This window comes from Athene noctua, chromosome 14 (genome assembly GCF_965140245.1).
Source record: "Athene noctua chromosome 14, bAthNoc1.hap1.1, whole genome shotgun sequence".
NCBI lineage: Eukaryota > Metazoa > Chordata > Aves > Strigiformes > Strigidae > Athene > Athene noctua.
The window spans coordinates 11,970,915-11,987,976 of NC_134050.1; the positions used below are offsets into that span (position 1 = coordinate 11,970,915).

A 17,062-nucleotide genomic window follows, 5' to 3' on the forward strand; every position below is an offset into this window, starting at 1 on the left:
TGCTGTGAGCCCGCCACGGGCCCTTCCCCAGACCTGCTGAGCATGGGCGCCTGCTCAGCCCAAGGCCCTGATCTGGGGAGATTCCTCAGGTTTATTGATCTTTTCATATGCCTTCCTGTTTTTCCCAAACTGTAAATGAGGAGGGAGCACTGTAGAAGAAAGTTTTGTCCATTTAATCCACTATCCAGGGGAAGGAATTCTTCCCCCCAACCTTTATTCCAATATTCTGGCAGGGGTTGTGTCCTGGTGGCTGAAGACATAGGAGCCTTTGTACTATTCAATCCTCTGGCCTTTGAGAAATCGGCTCCCTTGAGCCCTGAGCAGGGTCCTTTTCATAAAAGGCCTATGGGGTCAGAGGGGCTTCCGTCCTTTCTTAGGGGTATCCAGTGACAGGACAAGAGACAACAGGCACAAAATGAACTAAAGGAACCTCTCGCTAAGTGAGGTGCAAAACTCGTATTTATTTGGAGGGAAGGGAATGGGGCTGCTTGGGGCTGGCAGTGGCAGGGACCCCCCGGGCAGGTCCCTGAGCTTGGCGGCTCTGGAGATGGTGGCAGTGAATGACAGCACCAGAGCAACATCAGGCCGCTGCAGGGCTGCCCTGAGGGGGACTTGGGTACCTCCCTGGGGCAGGACAGGGCCCTGGGGCCCTGGTGTCCCCAGCCTCATTCACCTCATTTTCTGATTATCCTCAAAGTCAGGCTTTTGCGTCCCAGGACTTCCCTATGTCAGACACAAGAAGCAGGTACCACCACGCACGTCAGATTCCCATACGCATGAATAAAGCTGTCATGGTGTGTTTTCCCTGTATAACTGCAAACCTCTGGTATAAGCTGATGTTCTATTAAGCTGATGTTCCTTTATCTCCTGTTCTGGAGAATCCACTCTCTGGCTGGGGAAGCACCTTTAAACGTGGTGCCAGGAACCTGGAAATGCTGGATGTGCCCACCTACACACACACCCACCCCCCTACACACACACACACACACTTCACTAGGACAGCCCTGGAGGGGTGTTTGTGCCAAAGCTGCATTTCCGCCACCTTGGAATAAGAGCAAATAATAAATGATTCAAACATTTTCTGTGGAAATAATAATTAAAAAAAGGGTTCTTGGAAAAGTGCAAAGAGGCTGAAATAGTCTCAAGAAAGAGCGACCACATTTGGCCAGTGTTGCTCTGAAAGAGGTCAACTGTCCCAAAGCCACAGCAGTCTGGGGGTTTAGGAAGTCTTCACAAAAACCGGGACCTCTGCAAGGCTGGCGGAGTAATTCCTGAGCACGGTGCCTCCATCAAAGACGCGGGCTGTGTTGGTGTCCATCCATAGGTGCCCTTCTCCAGGTAGGTAGATATCTCGCCATGTCTGCCCTTTTTCTGTTATTGGGGCAACCAGGACCTGCGGAGAAAAGAAGAAAAAAAAGAAATTTAGCACACAGAGGGTTAGCCAGGACATGGTGCTACCTGTGCCCAGCAAACCACGAGGCTGAAGAGAGAAGCAAACAACCACAGAGACGATGAGAAGAGATGATGCAGTGGCCATTGGTTGCCTGGGACTGGGATCATCCCTGCCTGCAGTAGCCCCTAGAGTCAATCCAGCTCATAATTTGGAAGACCTGAACAGAAAAAAAAAATCAGAAATCTGTTTTTCCTGAATAGTGAAAACTGGGTATGAAATTTATGAATCAGTCCTTAAATCCTGTTTTTGGAGGTCCTGGTCAACTGCTGGGGATCCATCCCTGCACCCCTTCGTGATGCTCCTTGAGCCGCATGGCAGCATCATCCCAGGGAGATATTGCAGTCTTGGCACACTTTGGGGGGCATTTTGGGACCCTCCTGGCCTTTATAAATATATTTGGCAGCAAGACCTGGCTTCCTGGCCTCTTGCAGCATCCGCTTTCGCCAGGCAGATGGCACTGACAAGCAGCGATGCTGCATCACAGCCACAAACCAGCACACAACAGTATTTTTTTGCCAAATCAGTGCAACTTGTCTCTTTGCTGTTACATTTCAACATGCTCTGTAGGAAGGATTCAACAGCAGTCAGCTCCATTTCCCCAGTAGTGGAAACTGGCTCACAAGCAGTGCTGGAATATGGCTGTGCAGTGTTAAATCCAGTTTGGAGACCTTTAGTCAAGGATCAAAACCACCCTGACCACTACAGTCCCACACCACAGCATCCCAAAAGCACTTGCAGAAACCCAAAGGCATCGCTGTCCCGTCTGCTCAAAAGGGGCAAGAGATTGTTTCCCTTTGCAGTCAGCAAAAATCTGACAGAAAAGTTTATTGAGCACTCTTGCTAATTTGACAGATACCTCATCCAGCCTGATTCAGGTTGAACATGCGCTGCCAAGAGATCCTGGTGAACGAGATCTGGAAGCAATGAATGGACAAATCCCAGCTTGAAAATCAGATTTCAAAGCAGGGCTATCCCTTCCAGCCCAGAGTTACCCCCAGAAAAGCCTGGGGTGCAACTCAGAAGCAGGAGGGCTTCAGCCATAGCACAAAGCCCTGTTCAACAGCACCCCACAGCCGCCGCTCGCACTGAGGGATGATGCCCCAAAGCTTTATCCCAGCATCCTAACACTTAGTCCTGCCTCAGACCACACCAGGACAGAACTACCCTGTGTATTTTCCGGTAGTTTATAATTAACGACAGTCCAAATTGCACCAAAGCCAGTTTTGAAGTGCATTTCTATTCTTCCAGCTTCCAAAAACCAGCTTGGAAGTCAAAACATCCCCTGTCTGGGCTCTCCTGCCACAAGCTCATGCTCTTTTGGAAAAAAAAGCAACAAGTAATTAAAAAAATCAGGCGACGTTTTTGCCAGATTCACATCATGCTTTATCAGAAATGCTTGGCCCTGACAAGTCTATGGAGCAGACATCACATTTTACCATAGTTTAGGAGCTTTCAGCCAAGCCAAAGCTTTGCACCTCCTGGAAGAGAAGGCTAAAGCTGCTCCCAACCTTTTGTTTTCTCCCTGACTTTGTGGTATTTTACTGGGCATCTCACCTCACTAACACAGGCCACGTTTCTGCCCTGGCTGATTCAACTGCATCAGGGATTTTTCAGTTTGAGAGCTTTTGGGGGCAGGAATTAGGCTTTAGGTTGCTCACAGGTATAACTAATGCCACTGCTCCTGCCCCAGCGTGTGCTCTACAGCCTGCAGGAACAGCAGAAATGCTTTGGCTCCCTCCAGCCCCTGTGCTTGCACAGCAGTGGTCTCAAAGTCATCTGTGCCAAGGATTTGTATTTTAAAACCTTCCCACCAGATTCTCTGAGCTCTTTGCTAAAATGCCTTTCGGCTGCTTCTTCGAAAGTAATCTCCTGCAGTGAAAATTTCCCTTAAAACACAACTCTGAACTGAATCCACAGGAGCTGTGGCCAGAAAGTCAAGCTTGGAAATCAGGTATTGCAATGTCTGTTGGAGGCTGCAAACAGTGTCTGAAAAAGAGAACTCTGCAGCACAAGCTGCTTTTCTATTAAACCAAGAAACAAACTCCTACTGAGCTTTGTTTTTGGGTTTGAGAGGTTTTTTTTCAGGGAGATGATGTCCCCATGATTAGCAGCATCCCCCTGTAAAGACAGCCTGACAAGTTGCTGCAAAATGGGTGTAGTACTATGACCTGAGGATTATGTTTTTAATGGAAAAAAAAAAACAAACCCTCTCTAAAAACTGCCAAAATCTTGAGCTGCTGGGACCCTGTACCCAGGCAGAGCAGGAGGGACAAAGATGAAGTGATGCCACTGTATGAAATAAAATGTCTCCTTACAGAAATGGGAGGATGAGGCACAGCTTTCTTTAAGAAAAATCTTCTTCAGAAGGCCTGAATTGCCTTTCCAAGACCTTTTTGATGTAAAGCAATCACCCATCACTTCAAACATCGTGCCATCTATGTGCTAAATGACTTTGTGAGCTGCAGTAGGATGAGAGGGACACATCTGCAGGGAAGAACTCCCCACTACAAGCCACTCCCAAGTGTGAAAACACCAGACCTGCAAGGAGTGTTTGCAGCATGAAACCACTGAAATCTGAACAAGCAGGGGAAAACTCTGGGGAAGCAGATGCCAACCATGTATAAATCGCCACTAGAAAAATGGATAAAAGCATCAATCCATCTTTAAATGTGCCACAGAGAGCTTGATAGCATGCACCTAATTTACTGTGGCCTTATAAATCCGATGGGCTCCATTTGCAGCGCTTGCCTGTGCTGAATAAATCCTCAGTGCAGGTGCCGGAGGTGGTGGTGGTGGAAATACCAGTGAGTAAGTCCCACAGGCGGTGTGTGGATGGATGAGCTCAGCTGGGATGTGTGAGCCTGAATTTGGGCCCCAGGGTCTGTGCTCTGATGGTCTCCATCTGTTCTGGGTTGCATTCGATTTGGATCAAAAGACCCCAAAACGTGGTGTGAGGAGCCCCCCCCAAGAGGACCAGGGAGCTGCACATTGCTCTGCTCCTTGGTTATTGTGGGCTGGAGCTCCACGTAATGGGATTAACAGCCTCAAAAGAGGGGGGAAAGGAGCAGTGCTGATCATCAGGAGGATCAGGAGGTGTCTTCTAGCAGAAAGGACTGAAAAATACCCTGATACTAAGCAAACAAACAAGTCTCATTGACTCTTCGTTTTGAATAAATGGCAAACGTGGCAGAGCCAGCAGGGTCCCCTCAGCCCATTGGTTTCACACCACCTCTGTAGGAGCGCTGTAGTCAGGCAGGATGCAGAGGGGTGGATGGGCAAGCGCAGGGGGCACCTTATTGCCCCTAGTTACCCTTGGGGGGCCCATTCAGTCCCCCGTTTCCTACCTCATCTCCAATGAGAAATTCATCCTCTATGGTGAAAGCGGTTGGATCCGTGGGGCTGAGCCACCACGCCGGCCGGAAGATGGGGTACCCAGACCTGAGCCATTCCTCGCTGTATTTTAGAATGAGTGGCACAACGAAATCCCGGTGCCTCTGTATGCATTGCCGAGTGAGGTTCAGGACCTACAGGGTCAGCGAAGAAAAAGAAACCCATGACAAGTCCTTCATCCAATAAAAGGCAAAGCAAGAAGAAGAAAAAAAAAAAAAATTCCCTTGGGAAGATTACCAAATTACAATGTGCTGATCAAGTAATGGCAGCTAACAAGGTGCAAACAGGTCTGATACAGCAGATTTATTGCCATTTAGGTGCAAAAGCCAGGGACATCAGCTGGCAGGTGAGATTCGCTGGGGTGTTTGTGTCTAACCAAAGCAACAAACTCTTTTGCTGCTGGCAAAGACATTTAATGACGTTTCCCCTGTGCCCCCAGTTTTAAGACTCGCTCTCCCCCTTTACTGCCCTAAAGGGAACATCCCTGGGAAAAATGACTCCAACTGTTTAAAAAGATCTTGAATGTGAATCTGCAGGTTTTGCTCTACTGTACACATTAACTATTTGATCAAACTCTAATTAAACAACTCCAGCAGCAAAAGGGAAGGAGACACACATGATGATTACCATCATTTCTACAGATGTTGCAGATACCAGCCCCATGGTTGCACAGAGCCACGAAGTATAAATACTGCTGAGCGTGTACAGCGATCTGGGTGCTGGGGCAGAGCGCAGGATTTTGGGGGTAGCAAGAAGAGGACAGTGATTTTTAGCCTTAGCTTCCCTCAGTGGGGACCTTAACAGCTTTTGAGGGTGTTTGTCATATGAGGGACAGTGTCCTCTGCAGGGCACAGGGACGCATACCCAGGTGTCGCAGCAGAGCCAGGGCGGAGTGCTGAAGGCCATCACAGGGAGGAAGGTCACGATCTGCAGCCACCGCACGTACAGCTCCGGGTCCCCTGGGGTGTCACCGGCCAGGCTTCCTCCTGCCGGGGACAAGTAGCTGAGTGAAACTGCTCAGGGGCGTCTCATAGTGGGATGAGTCCCAGATGACTCGCTCTTTGTGCAGGCAGGACACCTCACCCCATTGCCAGAGAAGCTGAATCCTCCCCACCTGTGTTTTTATTCCTCGAGTGCCATCAGCAAATGTGGATCAGACATCCACCCCTGGCCATTTTAGGACCAGATGTGCTGGGGATGATGTCTCAGGAGTTTCTAAATTTTAGCAGAATGGTGTAAAAAGGGATTTGTCTCCTGCAAAGCAAAGCATTAGGAAAATGCTGGACTTTCCTGCTGCTTTGATATGCAAAGATGAAGCATCACGGGAAAATACTCCTGTAATTTTCATCCCTTCAAATTCATAGTGAAAAGTGGTGGAGAAGCAGATTATTGCTAACTAATTAATCAGAAACATGGAGTGGAAAGAGATTCCAGTTCCCCTCTGAAACACCAGAGAGGGGCTTGGGAAGGACAGGAGAGATTGGGATGGGACAGGGAAAGGGAAACAAAGTCCTTGGGGCTGGAGCATCCTTAGGAGCCATTGCTCAAAACCTGGCGCAGCTTCCCCCAGAAATGGCACAAGAACATCAATGCCGAGTGTTCACCCAAACCAGTCAAGGCCCCATTTGCTCCAGAGGCTTTTCCCATTTGGAGTGGCCCCGAACTGTGGCGACACAACCCAATGGGCCACAGCCCCAGCACCAAGAGCCATGACCAATGGGTTCAGCGTCTCTTTGGGAAGGGAACTGGTATGGTGTGATTGCTTCTACCTTGTTTTCTAAAGAAAAGGGCTAAAAATAGAAGCCAAATTGAAAAATTGCCCAACAACCCCCTTTTTCAGGGCTGTCTTTGCAGTCTGACACTTCACCTGCAGCCTCTGCCTGTTTGAGGCATGTTTTAAACCCAAATAACTGGTCACCTCCAAGAAGAGAGGAAAAATGAGCTGCTTAACCCCGATCAAAGGATTGTTTCTCAACTTTTATAACATTTTTATTTCAGGATTTCTCAAGCCGTTGTGCTTTGGAGCAGAAATGCGAACTTGGAACCGGGCTGCTGGTGTTTTAGGAACATCTCTTTCCCAGCCAGGAGCCTGGGTGTGCAGTTTCCCGTCTGTGGGCTCCCTCCTTGCCTTTGCCAGGTGGGTTTTAGCTCCAGCAAAGCCGTGGGAGGTGGCAGGCTGCCCTCTCCCTGCGGCCGAGGAGCTCTGCGAAGCGCATCCCCAGAGACCTGCCTGCTTCTGGGGCTGCCTATTAAAATTTACAACATGTTTTTTTGTTTTCAATTCCTCAGCTGATTCCCTAGTAACATTCAACCCAATCAAGTCAGTGCAGCAGAAATTTGGGTACCGGGAACAAAGCGCTTCGAGCCTTCCTACAGCCCACCTAAGCCAGGTGGTGCAAACGTACCTCCCGAGCTCCTCTTGCCTGAGAAACTGCTGCAAAACCCTCTGTAGAAAAGCCAGAAATAGGGAGAAAGGCAGAAAAGAAATTATTACCTACTGCATCAGGGATGAAGAAGTTGTAGCCCAAGAGGCTGTAGTGCAGCACGGAGGGAATAAGCCCCTTCAGCCCTGTGTGGCTCCAGTCCGAGTGCAGCGGGCTCATCTGGACAAAGAATGGGAGGTGACTGGATCTGGGGGAAACAAGCACAAACCCAATCTGTAGATGGCTTGCAGGACCCAAAATGTTCTGTCACTGCAGTCAGATATGGGTTTCTCCAACGACTTGACATCTCTGTTGGAGGGAAATCAGCACTCCCCCTTACCACTCCCACCCACTGCACCTGCCTTGCTGACTTTGGCAACCCCAATCCTCCTCCCCCTCCCCAAATCCCCTATTCAAGGCTTTCCTTCTCCTCACTTGCTCTCATGAGGACCACAGTTGGGTGGCTCACCTTGACAGCAGCACAGCCACACTCTGGGCTGTAGCCATCATCTGGCTGCTTCTCATATGGCAACACCAACCATGGTGGGAACATGGTCACCAAAACCCACAAGGCTGGCAGGAGCAGCCCAGCCCCCACCTCAGTCCTGGCCATGTGGTCCCCCAAACCCAAAGCACCAACCTCCTTGCGATGCGGGTGGCCCGGGGGACACGTCCTGCAGGGAGGATTTATCCTCCTGGCTTTTGTTTGTGCTCCTGTTTCACACCGAGCGGCTGTCATTCCTGACAGCAGTTTTATCTACCTGCCAGAGGAAAACATTATTTTCCCCATGGTTTGGTTTGTTGTTTTTTTTTAAAAAATCATTTTTCAGGAGCATTTCTATGTCTTGTGTTTAGTTGGTGGTTCAAGGGGTCATGTCATCAAGCATCCCAGTGTGGGAGACAGTTTCTGGTGTCCAAAAAGGGTCAGATCTGGACCTTCATGATGAGCTTTGGCTTGAAAAATGGTGTCAAGTTCATCTAACCAAAGGGAGATTTTTGGTCTGAATCTGCTTCCTCCTAGAGTTTGGTTTTCTTCTCAACCTCCCACTCACTTGCTGACTCCCCAAAGGTCTCCCAGGGACACTTTTTCATCTTAGGAGATGGTAAAGCTGATGCGATGAGTTATGAAACCCTTCTGGTATGGAAACTGCCCACCAGGAAAGATACGATCTTGGATGGACTAAGAAGTGGTTAGAACAGGGGCTATTTCCACCACTCGGGTTTCACAGACGGCTGAGTAAGAACCCATCACCACCTCAGCATGTGAAACTGCTTTTTCTTTGAAAATGAACTAATTTATCATGCAATTTACCATCAATGCCTCATCCACAACATGAAATAAGTCATTTTGAAAACAGCCTGCATAGTCCTTTGCATGTGTCAAGCATAAAAATAATGGGAAAAAAGAAAAGTAATAGTTTTGCCTTTAACCAAATGGTCTCAAGGCATGTTACAGCTGCTAATTAATAGACCGACCCTGTTGCAGGCTATGCAAAGATGAAAAGGCAGAAAACTGCAGCCATTTGACACCACAATTACCAACACAGGGATTTGGCCAATACTCCAGGGTTCACCCTCTCCCTGCTGCAGAGGAGGCAGTGACCTGAAGCTTGAGTGGCCGTAAATGACAAAATGCATTTTTATTGAACCTGCCATTAATGCATTTAAGCATTTTTACGCTCAGAGACATTTTAAAAAAATAATTAAAATGCTCCAAAAGAGAGAGGAAGAGTAACCCCTCCCTGTGTATTGCCCTAGACCACCTCCACACTGCTCCCCTGAGTGCTGAGTGGTGTCTCAGCACCCCAGGGGCATATTTACAGCATCACGTCAACCCCCTCCCGAGCAGCTCACGCAGCCACCGGCTCCAGCAAAGCATTTTCTCCTCCCTGGTACCCACCCAGCACCGGCACTGATGATGGTGGCGTTTCCTAGCGCTGCCAGTGCCGCCGCCAGCGCTGTGGTATATCGGTCTCCCATCAGCTCAGCAGGAGGTGGGACGGCTCGCTCCAGGAAGATGTTGCCCTCGGCGCCCTCGAAGACCGTGTATGTGGCTCCCAGTGCCTGCTGCAGGCGCTGGGCCCGCGCCAGGTACCAGCTCAGCGCTGGCTCGCTGGTGACATTCAGGCGGGCGCAAAGACGCCCCTTCCACGTGGTCAGCAGCGGGACCTGTGGCAGAATGGGGAGAAGTTCTGCTGAACCCAAAAAATATCCTGCCAACCCCAGAAAATATCCTGCCAAGCCTGGGAGGTTGCCTGCTCTCCCCTCATCCCACCCTACCGCAATTTACACCATCACGGTGCAACCACATGAAGGTGGAAGCCCTCTCTTATTTCCCCCCAAAATCCCTCAGTTGATGGCAAATTGGCGTATCATTGAAATGACTGCAAAAAAAGGGGCTTGGGGGGATTTTCTAAATGCTGGCAGCTTTTAAAAGTATCTTTTGGAAATGGAAATTTGAAATAAAATTAAATGCTGCTTCCTTACGAAACAGGAGAAAAGCTGCTCCCCCAGGCATTGCTTCATACCCATGGGGTTTGCCCCCAGCACAGGAGGATCAGGTCGTCCCCCTCTGCGGGTACATGTTCAGCTTTAATTTCGATTTTAGGCTGAGCAGCAGGCTGGGGGGTTGGCGGAGGGTCTCGTACCGAGCAGTCCCCGAAGCGGGGCTGCAGGCTGAGGCAGTAGCTCGCCGCCTGGCCGTCCCGCAGCCAGCGCAGGAAGAGCGGGGAGGCGATGCTGGTGTACGGGGACAGCGTGATGGAGAGCCGCAGTGGCTCGATCAGGGAAGGGTCCCAGGCACGGGACGCTTCGTGCCTCTTCCTCCGCTCCAAGGGCACATGGTCCTGTGGGGAGGCAAAGGTGGAAAAAGGTGTTTTGTAGGAGCGGCAAAGCCATGGAGCACCAGCTGCTCGGTGTCACTGCCTGTGCAGGGTGAGACCCCCAAATCAAGCATCCCTTCCGTGGGATCCCCCACCCCACAAAACGGGTGTGTTGGCATTTTACACGCGGAGGTTTAATGGTGCTGAGAGCAGGGCCCGTAGCCGCTCTCCATTTGCCTTTTGAGCCTGAGGGCTGGGAGGATGGGACCTACCGCAGCAGCGAGGATGGCCGTGCTGCGCTCCCCCAGGGCCAGGACCCCCTCCTGAAGATGATGCCGCTTCAGTTTCTTGGCCAGTGACCTCAGACCTCGTTTTATTTTGGCAGCTGAACCTGCTGGGCCATAATACCGCCAGATCGGAGACCTGCGTGGTGGGAAGACACAGGGCGGGGGGTCATGCCTTGTGCTGGCATGAGGTGCTTGGGGCAGTAACAGGGACAAAGGCTTGGAAAACATGCTGGTAGTTGGGAGGGAAGGAGCACCTTACCCCAGGAGGGCTGTGTCTGGCAGTGCCCGTGCCTGCCCCGCGAGCTGGCTGCCCACGTGCCGGTGGGCAGCTGTGATGTCCGGGCTGACACAGAGGAGGTAGCGCAGGGACACGGCATCACTCTCTGCTGGTGTTTGCAGGCAGAAATGCCTATCGCTCTCCAGGGAGAGGACGAGGGGCACATCAGGCGCCACCATCACTGTCACTCCTTTGGGGAGGGAAGAGGAGAATGGTGTCTCAGCAAGCGCCCAGCTCCTCTCGGTCCCCACACTGGTGGCCACAGGGATGGAGATGCATGGGGTAGAGCGTAACTCTACCAGGAGCTCCCAGATTGATCCCAGCCACAGATGTGGCCCTGCAAACAAATCCCTGCTCTCTGCTTCTGCTCTTCCCTTTTAACCTCCAAAATGCCTTTCAGGGGCTGGATTTGCTCCATTTCTTGCCTTTTAGTTCTGCATTCAGCTTAGGCAGTGGCTTCAGCTTTATCAATTCAGGGCAGTTGCAGACCCATTGATTAATTTGGGGGAATATCTGAAGTATGGTGTTCTGCAGAATAATCGAAATATCCACCCCAAAATGACAACAGCAACTAAACTCATGCAGCCAACATCCCATAGCAGCGTCGGGGACCCAGGAGCTTAGGGTGAAGCCACTCGAGTGGAGCTGGAGGATACGGCAGTGGACACAGATCTCTGCTTAAAAAATAAAAAAGACACACCAAGAGCATGGGATTTCCCCAGGGTGACTTGGGCTAACCCCATCCTCTCAGGCAGTGACTTGTGAATGCAGCTTAGGTGGGCTGGGGTTTGATATCATGGCCTTTTCCACGGGGGTGAGGCAGCGTGGGGTCCATCCCTTGTGTCCTGCCGCCACTTGTCATTCTATTTGAAGGATATTTTATTCTTGGAGACATCTATCCTGCTCTTAAACTAGTTGCTTTATAGATGAGGAGAAGGATGGAGAAACACAGGGGTTAAAGCAACAGGACCTAGACAGGGAAGGACGAATTTACCTGTTGAGCCTAAAAAGTATCTCTCCAGAACAGGCCCGTAGCCGGTGGGGTTTTTGCCGAAGTTGCCGCTAACGAAGGGCTGCGCCGGGCTCTCGGCGTTGTTGAGCGGCCAGTGCTGGGCACGGATGCTCGCCCCTCCATACCATGAGACGTTGGCCATGGAGAAGCAATCCTGCAGCCAAGAGAGCCTCCTCAGGTCGGGGGAAGTGCCTCGGGGTGAGGATGAACATGCGAGTAGCTGCACTCAGAGAGGCAAAACCCCTGCGTGTTACTTTGGTCATGGGCAGAGCTGTCAGAGCAGTCATGGTACAGGTCTTTTCCCAGGAAGAAAAAAAAAACAACCCCATGATATTTAGGTGTTTTATTCAAAAAGCAGTGGGTGTTCACTCTGCTTTCCACATCTAACCCAGGAGAAGATACTTGGCCTTAAGTTCTTACTCTTCAAGAACAAGAGTTGGGCTTCCAGGTACGAAAACATGCTGAAATTCTGCCTAACTGCTTGATTCTTCAGCCTGCAGTTTATGAAAGTCACCAAATGGTGTAAGAGTAGGAAGCCAAAAAAAAAATTGCAACAAGAATCATGCTTTGTTTACCTCAAAGAACAAAAAACCGCCTTAGTTTGCTAATTAAAGGCCAATTAAAGCCAAAACCAACAAGTTTTCCCCTCACATGTCTGCTTTCAACACGCAACGCGGTGGACGAATATAAACATCCCACTGCAGGAAGAAAAACTCAATAGCTTAAAAATTATGGTTTTCTTTAAAATAAAAAACCCCACAAGACATCTTCCCCAGAGGCTGCCAGTTTTAGATAGGTGAACTTAAATAAAATAAAATTGCTGTGAAGCAGCCTAGTGACTTGGCATCACCTGCACATGACACCCTGCACCTCAGAGACCCCACCTGGTTACATATCTGGTCCCAGCCACAATTATCAAAGATTAACGGGGTTTTGAGTTGCTGGTGAAAAGACGCTGAAATCTGTTTAAGCGAAGAGGCTTTGCAGGTGCCTGTTGCTGCAGGATAGCAGTGGTGATGGAGGTGGAAAATTCAAGGCAGCAGCTTTAAAATGCAGCGACAGCACTTCAACAAACCCAGCTTAGAAAAAAATCTGTTTGTTTGGTTTTTAAAAAAAAGAAAAGAAAGAAACCCTCCTAGCTACTTTCTGCAGTGCTTCTGGGGTGAGTTTACAGCCTGAATTCGCATCTCTCCCCAGCTGTATGCACACAGGGAGATTTTAACCCCGTCCTGAGCAATCATCTGATGGCACCACAGTGTCCCCGGGGTAACTTGTGGGTTTTCCGCTCTCCCCCAAAGCAAAGCCTCCCTCTTACCCGAGAGATGATGATAAAAAGCGCTTCCCTCAGCGAGAGCAAATCAGGGGGTGTTTGGAGAACTTCTCATAGGGCTGACGGAGCAGCGGAACAATCAATGAGCCATCTCCAAAAGCCGCTGATCCCAGCGGACACCCCCATCCTTGGCCCTCCTCCTTTCAGAAACGATCAATTTCTGCTTCAAAGCCTCTAAAACTTTCCTCTTTCTGCCAAAGCAGGGGATCAGCAGGATTTAGCATCCCGCGTGACTTCACATGTGAGGACGGGCTTCCTCGAAATCCCGGGGATTTGGGGCTGCGCAGGGCGGCTGGAATGGGCACAGAGGGACCCAGTGACCTCCCAGCTCAACCCAACCGAGTTTCATTCACCCTGACTCTGACCCCAGGGCTCAGGCAGTGCTCCTGGAGCCCGGAGCTTGTTTCTGCCGCAGGGGCAGAGAGAGGTTAAGTCTCACTAAGGGGTGGGGAGAGGAGATGTAAATTATTAAAGTGGAAACCCTGGAGGCTCGGAATAGCTGTACCAGGTGTCAGCTGAACTAGTTACAACAGCTGGGAAGGATGGGAGAAAAAAAAGCCTATTCTTAACTCTTAAATTTCACTGGATCATATTTTCTAATAGTTTGGTTTTGGTTTTTTGGGTTTGTTTTGGTTTTGCTTATTTTTTGGTGTTTGTTTTTTTTTTTTTTAAAGTGAGAAAAACTTATTCTGTCTTGCTCAACCTCTCAAACACCCCAGATTGATGTCAGCAGGAAAACCAGCCCCATGCATAGTGGTTGTGCTCAGACAACACCTTCTACCAGCCCAGAACAATGTCAACAGGTGATTTACAGCTAAAGGGGAAAATTCCCCAACCCGCTGGATCCCATCCCACTCCGTGCCTGTCCCAGTGGTTCCCCACAACAGGTCACCACGATCTGACGGGTTTTTCCCTTCCCCTCCCTAAGGCTCGTTTTCAGAGTCTGCTTTTATTTAACTGAGGGAGAAGACTGGGAAGGGTACAAAAAAAAAAAACCCCATAAATTTTTGCAGCAGCAGACATAGATTAATCCCATCCCGAGAGAGCTGCCACATTGTGTCTGTGGCTGGAAGAGACCTTTGAGCTCCTTGCATTTCTCGCCAACATTGTGATCTTACACAGTTATTTATTCAGTCTCTATATAAACACGGTTCTCCCACCCTGGGGTTACCAATGTGGCACTGGGAGGAGGCAGCCGCAGCCCCTCGGTGGTTGGGGGGCTCAGCATCAGGGCACGAGGCTTCCAAAGGGCCTTTTCCCACCTGGGACCCTCCAGCTACTGGAGGCTTTGGAAGACGTGTGCCCCAGCCATGGTGCGACCCCACAACTGTGCTGGAAAATTGTGTGTTCAGGCCAGATCCTCCCCGCTTTGGCTTGTTTGACCCCAAATGCCACGGTTCAGAGATGGGCACGGGGGTCACCGTTACCTTCAGCATCACGTCGGGGCGCAGCGGGGTCCAGTGGACGCCATAGCACTCGGTGGCAGGGGCCGGCGGGGGCTCGATGGAGAGCCGGAGCTCGGCATCCTCCTCCCATGCGTAGCAGAACTGCCCACGGTCATGCCAGCAGCGATCCCGCGGCGGCGGGGGTTCGGCAGCCGGCACGCCGCCCACCGTGATCACTGCCACCGTCCGCCCTGACGGGAGCGCCCGCAGCAGCAGGGCGCCCCGCCGGCGCTCCCACAGCACCCCACCAGCACGGCCCTGCAGCACCCACTCCTCCGGGGACTGCTCCAGCGCCTGCCAGGAGATGATGCCAATGGTCATGGCGAAGAAGATGGCCACGCCGAGGCAGCCGACGGCGCCTTTCCAGGGCTCCGTCATCTCCCTGAAGCCCGAGGTCCAAGCGGCCTCAGGGATTTGCCGGGTGGGGCGGGCAAGTGGCATGGTGCGATGGCAGTGGGATGCTCCAGCTCCTCTTTCTCTCCTCTCCTGCAGCAGCACAAAAAAGAAAACCCTCTTCTTGGGTTGCTCCAAATAAATATTAACAAAAAAAATATTAAAAAAAAATTAAGCCACAAGTCTTTTCTCTTTGCAGTAATCTGGAGGTAAGAGGAGTCTCTTTTGCAGCCTCCCTCTGCTTGCAGCTTCACGGCGAATCCCACTGCCAGGCTCGGTGCTGGATGCGACGGCAGCTCGACCACAAACCGCGTGTCTGGTGTCAGCTCAGCCCCTTGGCACAGCCAGCAGCATCCGCTCGGCGCGCAGAGACGGACACGCGTGGCTCAGAGCCACGGGAGGGGAGACAGGGCAGCACTCGATCCTCAGCAGCCCTTTAGGTTTTTGCTTCGCAGAGCAGCACGGCTTCACGTCTCGGTTTGCAAAGCAGAATAAAGTAAATAGCCGGCGGGGTGCAGAAAAAAATATTGCAGGGGTGGTTAAAGAAAGAGCGAAGGGGAAATGCAACACCGATTTTCCATCCCCCTTCCTTCCTTCTTGCCTGTAAAAGTATTTGATTAATGCACAGAACAGGGAATAAAATTACCTGTCGGCACGGTCCAGCAGTGCAGGCTGAGCCCTTGCGTGAGGGAAAGGGCACCCAGAGCTCCAACCGGGCAAGGGGCCACCCGCAGCAATGGGCTCACGGCGTGGGACCTGCTTGTCACCCCTGTTCCCAGCTGCTGCGGCCGCTGCTGCCTCCCTCCTGGCTGCTGCGCTGCCTTTGGGGGCCGAGCACCCACCGGGGCCAGGTGCTGCCTCTGCCCAGCTCAGCGCACCCACCCGTCGCATCCCCCCGCCGCCGCGCCCCAGCAAAGGCGCGGCCGCATTTCTTGGACGTAAAAGCAGGTGAAAATATACTTTAGCAGCCCCTAAAAGTGGCTGTTGGTGACTGAGCACTCAAGCCCCAGTTATTTTTCCACTGTTGGCTCGGGCAGCAGGTTTTTCTCCCCTTTCCTCAGGGTAGTTTTTCCTCCTGGCCACGTCAGAGACCTTTATAGCCAAGGCAACTTGATCCAAACAAACCCAAGAGCGTTATCTAAGACGAGACACGGCGTGCTCCCTCCCACCCTGCTCCCCTGCAGGCTGCACACATCCTCGGGTAGTGACGCGAGAAAGAGAGGCAGGAAATAATAAAAAAATAAATTTAAAAGCATTTATTTCTACAGGAATAATTTTAAAAGGACTTTTTGCAAAGTTATTGAGATGGCTCGGGTTGAGCCCTTACTGTACACCTGTGAACCCACACGTGAGAAAGCCGTGGCAGTGCTAAGCCTCCCTGCTCTGCTGCTTTGGCTTTTTTTTGTTGTTATTATTATTACTATTATTATATTTTGGAGGATTTTCTCCCCATTTCTACCTCACATTAAATGAGCTGCTGGGGCCCCCCTCGGGTGACCTCCAGGGCTGCAGAGGGGAGTGCTACAGAAAAGGGTGCTGCTTGCACCCAAAAGCAGAGCACCCTTGCAGAGGCAAGCAGCTGCAATCCCCACCAGTGCAGAAAACTCCAGAGATCTGGGATTTCCATCCCCATTGCCCTGCCCCATACACTCAACCCACCAGTCCTCCCCCTGCCTGCAGGTGATCAGGGAAGACCTGGATTTTACAAGCAATGTTACGTTGGCTGCCAAGCTATTAAAAAGTAAACAGATTTCAAAGCATTTCCCCATTCTGCATCCAGGAAAAGCCTCCAAAACCCCAAACCCTGAACCCAAAGACAAAAGCACTACTCACCCCAGGAGATGCTGTTCTTCAGGAGGGTCTCAGGACTGCTGAAATCACCGGGAAAAATCCTTGGCCATGACCCAAATAAGCCCTTGGAGGGGCCTTTCCACAGGCACCTCCAGGATTAACTTTTCATTTCAGCTGGTGCAATATCCAGTATAGGATGGAGGGGAAAATGAGTCCATCCTATCGGGACAAGCATCTCCCAGCCACTGGCTCCAGAGCAGGGAGAAAAGGTCAGATCCAGGATCAGGAGAAAGGATGAGGCAGGTTTCACCAAAAACTGGAAGATGAGATGGGGACAATGATGTCCACCCAAAAAGGGCTGGGGAACAGTGGGGAGAACACTCTCCCCAGCTGCCAGGTTAGAGGAGATTTTAGCAAAGCTGTAGGTGATGGAGCCAGG

The 17,062-nt window shown here is 51.0% G+C and overlaps 1 protein-coding gene across 3 annotated transcripts; it reads right to left on the reverse strand.

Moving 5' to 3' along the window:
• Positions 1–466: 466 nt before the first annotated feature.
• Positions 467–15,899, reverse strand: LOC141965942 (SITS-binding protein-like). 3 transcript variants are annotated; one of them, XM_074918152.1, is made up of 11 exons: positions 15,479–15,899; positions 14,422–14,925; positions 11,647–11,818; positions 10,635–10,842; positions 10,361–10,511; positions 9,915–10,112; positions 9,167–9,435; positions 7,338–7,474; positions 5,708–5,829; positions 4,798–4,977; positions 467–1,393 (listed from the first exon to the last, which is right to left on the reverse strand). In XM_074918152.1, exons 2-11 carry the CDS (start codon positions 14,878–14,880, stop codon positions 1,220–1,222), a joined length of 2,070 nt encoding a protein of 689 aa, XP_074774253.1. In that variant the 5' UTR covers positions 14,881–14,925; positions 15,479–15,899; the 3' UTR covers positions 467–1,219. The 3 variants fall into 3 exon arrangements, with proteins under 3 accessions (XP_074774253.1, XP_074774254.1, XP_074774255.1); XM_074918153.1 differs by having other exon boundaries at positions 14,422–15,305; XM_074918154.1 differs by lacking the exon at positions 4,798–4,977 and having other exon boundaries at positions 14,422–15,899.
• Positions 15,900–17,062: the final 1,163 nt, after the last annotated feature.

Coding starts and splice junctions, on each gene's coding strand:
- LOC141965942 (XM_074918152.1), bottom strand. CDS start 14,880: ATGCCACTTGCCCGCCCCACCCGGCAAATCCCTGAGGCCGCTTGGACC. Junction 9,436..9,914: donor CCCGCTTCGGGGACTGCTCG/GTACGAGACCCT, acceptor ATTCTGCCACAG/GTCCCGCTGCTGACCACGTG. Junction 5,830..7,337: donor CTTCATCCCTGATGCAGTAG/GTAATAATTTCT, acceptor TGTCCCCGGCAG/GAGGAAGCCTGGCCGGTGAC.